Here is a 12183-nt window from a genome sequence, read left to right on the forward strand (position 1 = left end):
TACAAGCAGGGCTGCCAAGAAGAATTCAGGGCCCGGGTACAACAAATTCATGGGGCCCCCCTCATAGTGAAGTAAGCCCCAAAATTTTTTTGCGCCGCCTTACGGCGGCGCAAAAAAGATTAGGTATATGGTCATATATTCAGGGGCGTGGCTAGCCAAACGGCAGTGCAAAAATTTTGGGAGGTGCGGTCATGCATTTGGGGGCGTGGCAAACGTGCCATTGGGGCGTGGCTAACATAAAAACCACTAGGCTCTCAATTCGCCGGAGCGTCACATATGTTTAAGCACTCCTGACTTTCAGGACATCTACCACCACAGGGTAGTATACAAACAATGCAGTGTGTACACAAACAGTTCAGTCTTGGCCTACACCTTACATTGGACACAACATTCACCAAAAATTGGTATTGTCCCTACTAGAATCACAACATTTCACACACTGTGCTGCTCTCTCCTACCTGTTCTTCTCACTTTCTCCACCTGTGGCTGCTGCTTTCTTTAGTTGTGGCTTGTCCGGATCCAGAAATGTTGAAGGACCTATTTTGAAAAAAAAATGGCTACATTTAGAAAATTACAGCCAGCCCCAGCGTTAAATCAATAGCACCCACGATTAATAATTAGGCCTTCCTCCAGCTCCAATATTACAATAATGTGCCCCTTCATCATCGCCATGCCTTATGATCACACTGTGCCCTCCATGCTGTTTTTGCCCCCTTCATCTGGCTCCCCTTCATCAGACTATACTATGCTGCTCCCCCCCTTTTTCAATCCCACTGTGCCATGCCTCCCCCCCCCCTTTGTAACCCCACTGTGTCATGCTGCCCACCATTTTTTAACCCCACTGTGCCATGCTGACCCCTGTTTATTAACCCCACTGTGCCATACTGCCCCGTTTTTTAACCCATCTGTGCCCCTCTCATTTTTTCACCCCCTCTGTCATGCTGCTTTCCCATTTTTTAACCCCTCTGTGCTCCCCCCTCAATTTTTAACCCCTCTGACATGCTGCTTTCCCATTTTTTAACCCATCTGTGCCCCTCTCATTTTTTAACCCCTCTGACATGCTGCTTTCCCATTTTTTAACCCATCTGTGCCCCTCTCATTTTTTAACCCCTCTGACATGCTGCTTTCCCGTTTTTTAACCCCTCTGTGCTCCCCCCTCAATTTTTAACCCCTCTGACATGCTGCTTTCCCATTTTTTAACCCCTCTGTGCCCCCACTCATTTTTTAACCCCTCTGACATGCTGCTTTCCCATTTTTTAACCCCTCTGTGCTCCCCCTCATTTTTTAACCCCTCTGACATGCTGCTTCCCCGTTTTTAACCCCTTTGACATGCTGCTTTCCCGTTTTTTAACCCCTCTGTGCTCCCCCTAATTTTTTAACCCCTCTGACATGCTGCTTCCCCGTTTTTAACTCCTCTGACATGCTGCTTCCCCGTTTTTTAACCCCTCTGTGCCCCCCCCTTATTTTTTAACCCCTCTGTCATGCTGCCCCCCGTTTTTTAACCCCTTTGTGCCCCCTCATTTTTTAACCCCTCTGTCATGCTGCCCCCCCGTTTTTTAACCCCTCTGTGCCCCCACTCATTTTTTAACCCCTCTGACATGCTGCTTTCCCATTTTTTAACCCCTCTGTGCTCCCCCTCATTTTTTAACCCCTCTGACATGCTGCTTCCCCGTTTTTAACCCCTTTGACATGCTGCTTTCCCGTTTTTTAACCCCTCTGTGCTCCCCCTAATTTTTTAACCCCTCTGACATGCTGCTTCCCCGTTTTTAACTCCTCTGACATGCTGCTTCCCCGTTTTTTAACCCCTCTGTGCCCCCCCCTTATTTTTTAACCCCTCTGTCATGCTGCCCCCCGTTTTTTAACCCCTTTGTGCCCCCTCATTTTTTAACCCCTCTGTCATGCTGCCCCCCCGTTTTTTAACCCCTTTGTGCTCCCCCTCATTTTTTAACCCCTCTGTCATGCTGCCCCCCCCCCCCCCCCCCGTTTTTTAACCCCTCTGTGCCCCCCTCGTTTTCCTCCCTTCACTTACCTTTTCTCCTCTCTTGGTCTTCTCTGCTGCTCTGTGCTCCATTGCTCCAGACTGACTGAATGCTGGGCATGACATGATGACATCACACCCAGCATTCAGACAGTCTGAATAGAGCACAGAGCAGCAGAGAGGAGGGATGCCGGCTCCGCGATCAGGTGAGTATGTTTTTTTTTTTTTTTTTAAACTAGCCTGCTCCCCCCACCAACGACCGTCATCTTATGATGGCGTCAGCTTAGCAAAATCACATTTCTCACAGGGTACCATGCTGCTGAAGTGCACACATACATAGGATGTTTTATTCTGGCGTGGGCCCTGTGGTGTATAACACTATAATGCCGGGTTGAGTACGAAATGCCAGCAATGGAAATGCCGACACTTATCCTCTCGACATGAAAATGTCGACAGGATAAATGCCGACACCTCCATAATGTCTACATGCTGAAAATTTAAACATTGTGAATGTACATGTTAAAACAGCCCCTTCTCCTTCCCAAAACACTTAAAAGCTTGTGACGGTAGCCAGCGGACCCGGAGGCAATACAGCTGGCGGACCTGCAAGCTGCCAGCACAGAAAGGTTTAAAAAAACAGCATGATGTCCGTTTCCCCCTCCCAACAATATTACCCCTTGTGCTTCTTGCCTACTGCTGGTAGGAGCAAAATCGGGGGGGGGGGGGGGGGGGGGAATTGGGGTCACGCCGATTTTACTCCAACCATCACTAGGCAAGCCAACCGGGGCTGTTGACACCACAGCAGGGGAACCGCAGCGTGGGGTCCCCCTGCCATAATGACAAACCAGCCCCATGTTGGTCAGCACGGGGCTGGATTCCCTAGTGAGTTGGGGTCCCCTAGGAATACCGACAGCATGGGAAAGCCCCTAGGTTATAAACAGACCTCACGTCTTTCATATTTCATTATATAACATTTTCATGGCGACAGGATAAGTGTCGGCATTTCGACTACCACCAATAATGCTCTGAATGAACGGTCACACACACATGTAGCAGAATATATCCACTTTACATATAGAAGATACTTGCACGTAGAGGTTCTGATTCACCTTTGGACGTAAGTCCCTTTGAGCGCCATATCTTGGATGAAACAGCTCTGTGTATGCTCAGAAACACAAGTGCAAGCACTTCAGGGCCGGAACTCAAATGGCACCTAAGTCTGCCTACGGTTTGAAGGGTAGAACAGGGAAAGAAAGGGGCATATAACCATAGGCAATGTACAGTAAGGACGCATCGAAGGGCGCGCCAACATGGATGCGGCCGATTCAAGCTCTGAGTATCTTGTACGTCTCGTCTTTTAGCCGTATCATTTGCACCAGGTCAGGTATAAGTGCCAACGTACAGTGATGACTGCACATATGCATGCTGCATGACAGCATATTTCTGTATGGAAGGAAGAGAACTTATAAAAGTGGATTGTATGTACAGCACGCATTAAAAACGCATGTTGCATTCACATGCATTTTAAAAAAAAATCAGGCCTTAGAGGTTATGAATACCAATACACTGCCTCGCAGCACATACATGACTGCGTCTCCAGTGCTATGCATTATAATTTGGAGCTCTCCATCTGTTAAAAATATAGGGTGGCGCCGTGGTTAGTATTGCTATCTCACAACCCTGGGGTCATGACTTTGAGTGCCACCCTATCCGTGTGGAGTTTGTATGTTCTCATCGACTTTCTCTGGGTGCTCCTGTTTCCTCCCACAGTCCAAAGACATACAGGTAGGGTAAACAGCTTCTCGCAAAATTAACCATCATGTCCGTATCTGTGTGGTAGGGAATATAGAGTGTCAGCTCTGCTGGGGCAGGGACTGATGTGAATGACTGCATACGCTCTGTACGATGCTGCAAAATATGATTGGCGCTATATATTATTATAAATAAAGGATAATAATTATAATACTTTCCAGAAATCCCTGCAGGACTGTGGCTAACTGAGACCAGCTTGTCTAAATCAACTAAAAACCTCTACCTAAATATATGCTGTATAACAGAAATAATAATACAAATATAGATAATAGTAAAGGCAACACAATCTACATAACCATATTTCCAGCTCAGCATACAGTAAAACCCTGGCTCAGCCACTACACTGTCCTTCATGTAGAGGGGATTCCTTACCCCTCCTCCAGGGAAAATCCCGCAGTGATGGATTAAAACTCATTACTGTTTGAACATTCTAAAATTAGCCATAACCGCTGGAGCTTAGCATATAAATCAGAGCGGGAGGGAGGGAAATCCAGCTGTCTTCAGATTGCCCTCTCCGAGGTCCCTAATTCCATGTTCTGAAGTTTGCTTTTGTGAACAAAGGACGACTCTCAACGGCACTAATTAAAGGGACTATAGAATGCAAACAGAAAATGATGTACTAAGAAAAGTCATTGTCACAAAACATCCCTAATGGAAAGATAACGATAACCTGACAGGCAGTGGCCGAAAAACCATTGGTGCGGCACCTGCCTGTATCGGGCCCACAGCTCGCTAGTTCCGGCTCTGCTGATAGAAGTTACGAAGATGGACATTGTATCATCATCATCAACATTTATATAGCGCCAGCATATTCCGTAGCGCTTTACAATTGGGAACAAACACCGTAATACAACAATACTGGTTATTACAGACAGACAGAGAGGTAAGAAGGCCCTGTCCACAAGCTTACAGTCTATGGGAATTAACATTGGTAACTACCTCACTGTTATTCAAATGATTAATAAAGCTTGTAACCACCAACAAATATCTGTCAAGGATGCAACAGCGGGACAAAAAAAAGGAAAAACAGGGACTACATCCATAAGCTGCTACTGTCACAAAACTAGACATTGGTCTTTCTTTTGCACCACGTAAGGTAACAGACAATTCCTCCAGGGTAACTACAGAACCATATGTAAAACATACCACTGAAAGAGGGGAACACCAATGTTTTGGAGATTTACAAACTCTGAAAAACTTTTTTGATAAAGTTATAAACCAAAAAAGTACCATGATGTTTCCCAATATGCAAGGCTGGGTACACACTACGGAAAATCTCTCCCGATGTGACATTGTAAACGATTTTCCAACAATTAAAAGAACAAAAAAGTTCCTGATCAGCCGATTCATGTGTACACACTATACACGTTTTACTTTCAGATCTGTGCTCAAAATCTGTCATAACCATCGGCTGAAAAGATGGTGACTCTGCACACTCCATAGAGATCTATGGACACTGCCGGTCCGGAGTGCATACACACTGCAGGATTGGAACGACATTGTTCCATCACTGATCAAGATTTTTAGTCCGGTTTAAAAATAATGAGCTTTGGAACGATAATCGTTCATCGTTGCGGTTTACACACTAATGTGATATCGGACGAACGGTCATTTATCGTGTGATTGGCGCAATTATTGACTGAAGACCCTGTAGTGTGTCCCCAGCCTTAGAGTAATTCCATTGTCTACTGACACACTGTAGATAATTTCACCTTACCAGGTTGTGGTTAGCTATGTTTGAGTCATCTTCAGGAAAAGGGATATAGACACCTAATGCCACACAGTTTGCAAAAATGGTCATGAGGATCAGGATATCAAAAGGTCTGGGTTAATAGTTTTAAGGAAAAATACCATTGTTCTCAATGCTTGCTGTAAACACCTAAAAGTCACTAAAGGTTTGTGCTCAGTGCTGGTCATTAGATGTTATGTTGTAGTACATCAGTGGCACATTAGTAGAAAAAGGTTTATCCCTTGTAAAGCTCCCCCGTTTTCCAATTTTTTAAATTTAAAATGTGTAAATCTGAACTCTTACCTATGTGAATGACTGACACCAAAGGTGAGTGAAATCAAAGTCAGCCCAGAGCCAGGAAATAAACATTGTATAACATACACCACAGCAGATGGATTGACATGCACATAGTACTGGAAGGTCACCAAGGTGCATATTTACTAAACTGCGGGTTTGAAAAAGTGGAGATGTTGCCTATAGCAACCAATCAGATTCTAGTTCTCATTTATTTAGTACATTCTACAAAATGACAGCTAGAATCTGATTGGTTGCTAAAGGCAACATCTCCACTTTTTCAAACCCGCAGTTTAGTAAATATACCCTCAAGTGCTCATCAAACCCACAAGATTAGCTTCAGGTAAGGTTCTCCCCCACACTGCAGTGCAGCCAATCCACACTGCAGAAAACCTTGTAAACAAAGCTATATCTGATTACCCTGCACACCTCTACCATTCCCTGATAAGAACTACGAGCCTGATTCATTAAGGAAAGTTAAGCAAAAAATTTAGTTCGTTTTCTTACACAAGTTTTCTGGACAAAACCATGTTGCAATGCAAGGGGTGCAAATGAGTTTATTATTTTGCACATAAGTTAAATACTGGCAGTTTTTTCATGTAGCACACAAATACTTGATAGCTTATTTGTACACTGAAATTTAAAGTTGATCTAGGACATGCCCTACCCCAACTATAAGTCTGCCATCACATTTTAAATGTACCTCCCCCTTCAATGCAACATGGTTTTGCCTCAGTGGCGGATCCAGGGGAGGGTGATCGGGTCAATCGCCCCCCCTAGCATGGGCTTGCTGCCGGCGGCTGCACACTATGTGCAGGTCCACTCTGCAGTGACAATGTGCTGCCCGGCTGCTCTGATTGTGTTTTAAACACAATCAGAGCAGCCAGGCAGCACATTGTCACTGCCAAGTGGACCTGCACATACTGTGCAGCCGTCGGCAGCCTTAAAAGGCAGAAAGGGGGCGGGGCCTAAATCGCCCGGGGTAGAAAATCTTTCTAGATCCACCCCTGTTTTGCCTTACTTACTTACTTTTGCTTACCTTTCCTTAATGAATCAGGCCCTACATTTTCAGATATACAGGTCTACAAACGAACGGGCCTATTTATTAGACTTTTGCTTCTCATGGCAATAAAAAAAATGACTTAGCTCTACAATTTAACAATATTTTATCCACAGAGCTCTAAGTGTTGCTTAGTTCTGCTCTACAAGGAATGTGCGGGGGATCGTCTTGTGTGTGGAACTGGGAAACCAAGTTTGAGCTCCCGGCTCCACAGCCATTATAAAAAAATTAAATCCAAGCTTTTCAAATATTGTTTTTATATATAAAATATATCAATATAATATATAAGTTATAATATCGTTAAGTGTCATGGACCCCTCCCCCCTCCTGTCCCCAGCGATAATATTTCTGGCAATACTCTCATTAATTTCAAATAGATGTGTAGGAAAAATAAAACATTTATTAGAACAATAATTCTTTTTTTTTTTTTTTGCTACCTCCATCCAGAGATGGTGTTGACAGCATGACCATCGTGGGGGTACTCTATCACCCTCCCTGGCTGCTCCTGACCATTTTTATATTGATTATACTTTGAAAACACGCCTTCCAATAACTGTATTGTATTGTTCATTCCTCCATTAACTTCGCCCACTCTGTAGCTAGCTTCATTTATTTCCCATACAACCCCAAACACAGAACATAGTGAAGGGAGGTTTAATATAAAACATGTTTTGAAGGATACTTCCATTCTACAATACTGATACAGGCCCTCCGGATGGGGTTGTTGAGGTACAAACAAAAAAGAGCTCTTGGATTCCTGTGGACCCCGCTGCCTCCTTGGCTTTTGTGCTTGCTGTAATGCTGCCGTCTCCTGTGCGCCTGGGAGCTAGTTGTGGAATTCAGTGTATCAGTTCCGTTCATCACCGCACCGTCAATGGAGTAGCGCCAACAAGAGAGCACCGCCTCCGCTGTTTCCATAAAGGGCTCCGCCTCCTCACTGGAATACGGCGGAGCAGGGCCTGTAGGAGGATTTTATAGATTTTAAACTAGTATTGATTCTGCATAGCTAGTCATTATGACCAATTTTTTTAAATCACACAGTTTCAAAACTTCTATTACTGGATTTAGATTAAAAACAGAATAATATAAACAGTAATAAAATGCATATGGCTAATGTCCTTTCCTTCACGCACCTTACCAACCTTCGTACCTTATAAGTGTAACTTAAACTAATGAAATAAAGACACAGACACGTATAGCTACTTTGGCAAAAGGTCGCAGTTTTTATTAATCATAAACCAATTAAATGAAAGTCACCTGGTGGTGGCGAGAGCAAACTGCAGTCAACTAAACAGCTAATCATCTAACCAAATACTGCAATGCCAAATGGCATTCAAACTAACCAAGGAATACTCCCTTACCATTGGCCGGTGTTAAACAGGCGTCAGCATGACTGCTCCCTTCTGGACTCAACATTGACGGCCACGCAAAGCACGCCAAGGGATCCTCCACTCAGAAGGATCAAGAGTGATGTTACTTGAAAGGGGCAGTGACGTGCGGCCAAATATCATAACCACCGTTGTGACTAGTCGTTGACTGCATTGCTCTCCCACCAACTGCGCCTCCTCTGTAAAAAAGATTTGTTAGAATCAAACAAGTAACTAGCTGGGCCGGCAGGGAGGCATCCGTGAAAGTGCGGGAAGGAAAAATCTAGCAATCCATGGGAGTTCATATTGAGGTGACTAAAACCACTCCCCATGGATTCTATTGGCTGGGAATGAAACAACTTTAACCCCAAAAGGGTATGGGCCTGAAAAACATAATCCATGCACTTTAAGTGCCCTCAGCTAAAATGGCTTCGCTTAACATTAAAACAATGGCCTGTTTATGTGAGTAAGCAAAACAAACCCAGAAATGGTGTTTTACCTTTTGAGATTCCTTTTGTGTAACAGAATCCCATTGGTCACTAATAGGCTGATTATTTTATTACCTAAAGGAACTGAAAACCTAAATCTGGGCTTTCAATTCTAATACGCATGTGTGGGTCGAATAGCTGGCAACTGCATGTACATATATACACAGACTGGCCTGGGAAGCAGTAAGCTAACCCTCATCGCTGCAAACTGGTATCAGCGGACAGCTGAATACTGCTTTACTGCCCCGGAGGAAGAAAGAAAGATAACAGACATATAGACATGACGTAGATAGATAGATAGATAGATAGATAGATAGACAGACAGGTAGACATGACATACATAGATAGCTATATAGATAGATATTTGATGGACAGATAGATAAATATGAGAAGGACAGATAGATGTATAGATAGATAGACAGGTAGATATGTGATAGATGTATAGATAGATAGATATGTGATGGAGAGATAGATAAATATGAGGTTTACAGAGATAGATAGATAGATAGATAGATAGATAGATAGATAGGACAGATATGAGATAGATAAATAGATATTAGATAGTTAGACAGACAGACAGACAGACAGATAGATAGATAGATAGATAGACAGAGAAAGATAGATATATATGAGATAGTTAGACAGACAGATAGATAGATAGATAGATAGATAGATATGAGATAGTTAGACAGACAGATAGATAGACAGATAGACAGATATGAGATAGATAAATAGATATGAGATAGTTAGACAGACAGACAGACAGACAGACAGATAGATAGATAGATAGATAGATAGACAGAGAAAGATAGATATATATGAGATAGTTAGACAGACAGATAGATAGATAGATAGATAGATAGATAGATAGATAGATATGAGATAGTTAGACAGACAGATAGATAGACAGATATGAGATAGATAAATAGATATGAGATAGTTAGACAGACAGACAGATAGATAGATAATAGATAGATAGATAGATATGGGATAAATTATGGATTCATGTTTCTTAGCAGTAACATTAATATGTTCATTCAGCGTATACAGGATTAGACACCATGACTCGGCCAGGGCCTATGATGTCATTAAACAGTCAAACAGTATGAGGTCAAGCCGCATAGATATTTAGACAGCCTGACATACAAACCAGTCAGTGTGAGTCTTACAACAGCAATGGGAACTCATTTCAGTTGATTATGTTGCGTAATCTTACTGTATACTCGCAGGTCAATGACATATCGCTGAGCTAGACAGTTTTTGCCTGGAAATTACTTTCTTATCATATCTACAGTAGTTTCCTCTGCACAAGACACTGTCCTAGAGCGGTCATCCAATATCTACAGCGCATTGTCGTTCCAATGGCCTGACGTACCCTTCCCATTCTCCTCTGGCTCTTCCGACATCCTCCTCACAGAAAGGGCTTTAGGGTGTAGACAGTCATCAAAATCTCATCCGTACAGTTGTTGCCAGTCCAGCAGCCCTGGACTTTATTGCTGTGCGGGCATATTGTACAAGTCTCCTCTTCCTCACTCCTAGGCTGCAGAGGAGAAGGCAGATAGAGAGATTAGTGGATAGACAGATCCACAGCTGGTATATGCAAGTGCCAAAGATAATCTAAAGGCAAAGTGTGATACATTGTATCAGAGTGGGGATAGGGAACCATATGGGGTACCTGGGTAAGGTTTGAGTGGCTCACCTGGTGGTACAAAGTGGGGCAGTTTACTTTCCATCTTTCGCTGTTCCCTGCCCAGCAGTGCCCAGATCAAGCCGGGTTCCCTGAGTCTTGTCCCTCTCCCCTCCCTCCGCCAGGGGATTACCACAGATTGAATGTTGAGCCTTTAAAACAGGTGGGGGGAGGGACCTGGGGTGGCAGGGACATAGGGAATATGTACAGAGAATGCAAAGCCTCATTATATTTATATAGAGATTTACAGATTTATATAAAGTGACAAGCATGCTTTTACACATTTAGATACATGGTGATATGGATTCACACATACCCACAGAGTAAGGCAGACTGAGAAGTGGAATCTAACTGGAAGGCATCAATAGACAGGTCCATGGTAACTATATACAGATCTGATCATGGAGACATATAGATACATAGTAATTAATATTGTGTATATAGTCATTTAGGATTAACAATCAATTGCACTAAAGACTTTGGGGAAAATGTATCAAGCTGCGAGTTTCCAGCGGGTTTGAAAAGTGAAGATGCTGCCTTTAGCAACCAATCAGATGCTAGCTTTCATTTTGTTCATCGTAATGTAATATATTGCTTCATATCGGTCAAATCAGCCATTAGTGGCACACTTAGGGGCATATTCAGTTGGCCGCGTTACTGTCAAAAGTAACGCGGCCTGCGCACTATTACCGTTAATACGGTAATAGTGCGAGTAATTACAGTTAGTACAGTCATTTCAACACTGAACAGAAATCAATGATAAAATTACTGTATTGACGTTAATAGGTTTAACACTGCGATGTTAAGGAGGAATTGAGTTTTTTACTTTTTTTTTTAAAGAATTATCCGTAAATATTTAGCAAGTAACAGAATACGTCTGTAAATGTCCACCATTGCATTCCTTGGCTAATACACAAGACATACACCACGAATCGAGTCATTTTAGCCCTGCAATTGCGGGATGCGGGAGATTTGCCAGCTCTCCCGGGAGTCCGTGAGACCAACCCGAATTTCGGGAGTCTCCCGGACATTCCGGGAGAGTTGGCAAGTATGCCAATTACCTTCTGCAGGATTCTAGTGTAAGGCTGGGACAAAGTGACAGAAGCACCCACATAATGATGCTGCTGGAAGTTCAAAAAATGATCAGTTCTTGGCTGACCTATCTACAGTATAATAAAGGTATAATAAGTTTATGTGTGAGAAGGTAATATATGGCCTGCCATTCCTTACTGAGGTCAGTGAGAGAAGTATTAGCAGAGATGACACTCCCAAAAAGTCTGTAAGCACCGTTTACACTTATTAAAGGTATGTGGAAACTTTTACTTAAGGCCTCTACCCCTCTTCTGATCTTAGATATTCACTAACAAGTGCAAAAGTGCAACAACTAATTTTCACCAATCTAGCGCCAATAAGTTTCTTGGAGACCTCATTATTGTCCACTAATTCCAGCATCCATGGACCCAAAACTATTGCAGATCCCAATTAACATTTTTCTACTGTTAATCGTGATTGGGAAAAAATGGAGCCTGACAATAACTGCAACATAACCGAACATTCAGTCATCATTCGGCCCCAGTTATGTGGCCAAATTGGACATGGATCCGAGCACTTGTCCTGGCGTTAACACACTGAAACGATTCATTGGGGTTATTAACTAGCAAATGTACAGTAACCCCAACCAACCAATCCAGAACTGGCTTTGATCAATATAATTCAAGCAAGACAATAAAAGCAAATGGATGAGTTTTTGCATTTGCTAGTAAATTAA

At 43.0% G+C, this 12183-nt stretch overlaps 1 protein-coding gene across 2 annotated transcripts in view; it reads right to left on the reverse strand.

Annotated features, from left to right (window-relative positions):
- The window catches only part of CACNA1F (calcium voltage-gated channel subunit alpha1 F), a 125636-nt gene that overhangs the window by 112733 nt on the left and 720 nt on the right, over positions 1 to 12183 (reverse strand). For both annotated transcript variants that reach the window (XM_075184998.1, XM_075184999.1), the window contains 5 exons: positions 10732 to 10810; positions 10428 to 10592; positions 10104 to 10268; positions 7556 to 7832; positions 5508 to 5613 (listed from right to left, as the gene is read on the reverse strand). In XM_075184998.1, coding sequence (XP_075041099.1) covers positions 5508 to 5613; positions 7556 to 7832; positions 10104 to 10134 — 414 coding nt within the window. In that variant the 5' untranslated portion in view covers positions 10135 to 10268; positions 10428 to 10592; positions 10732 to 10810. The remainder of the gene's footprint in view (positions 1 to 5507; positions 5614 to 7555; positions 7833 to 10103; positions 10269 to 10427; positions 10593 to 10731; positions 10811 to 12183) is intronic.

This window comes from Mixophyes fleayi, chromosome 9 (assembly GCF_038048845.1).
Source record: "Mixophyes fleayi isolate aMixFle1 chromosome 9, aMixFle1.hap1, whole genome shotgun sequence".
NCBI lineage: Eukaryota > Metazoa > Chordata > Amphibia > Anura > Limnodynastidae > Mixophyes > Mixophyes fleayi.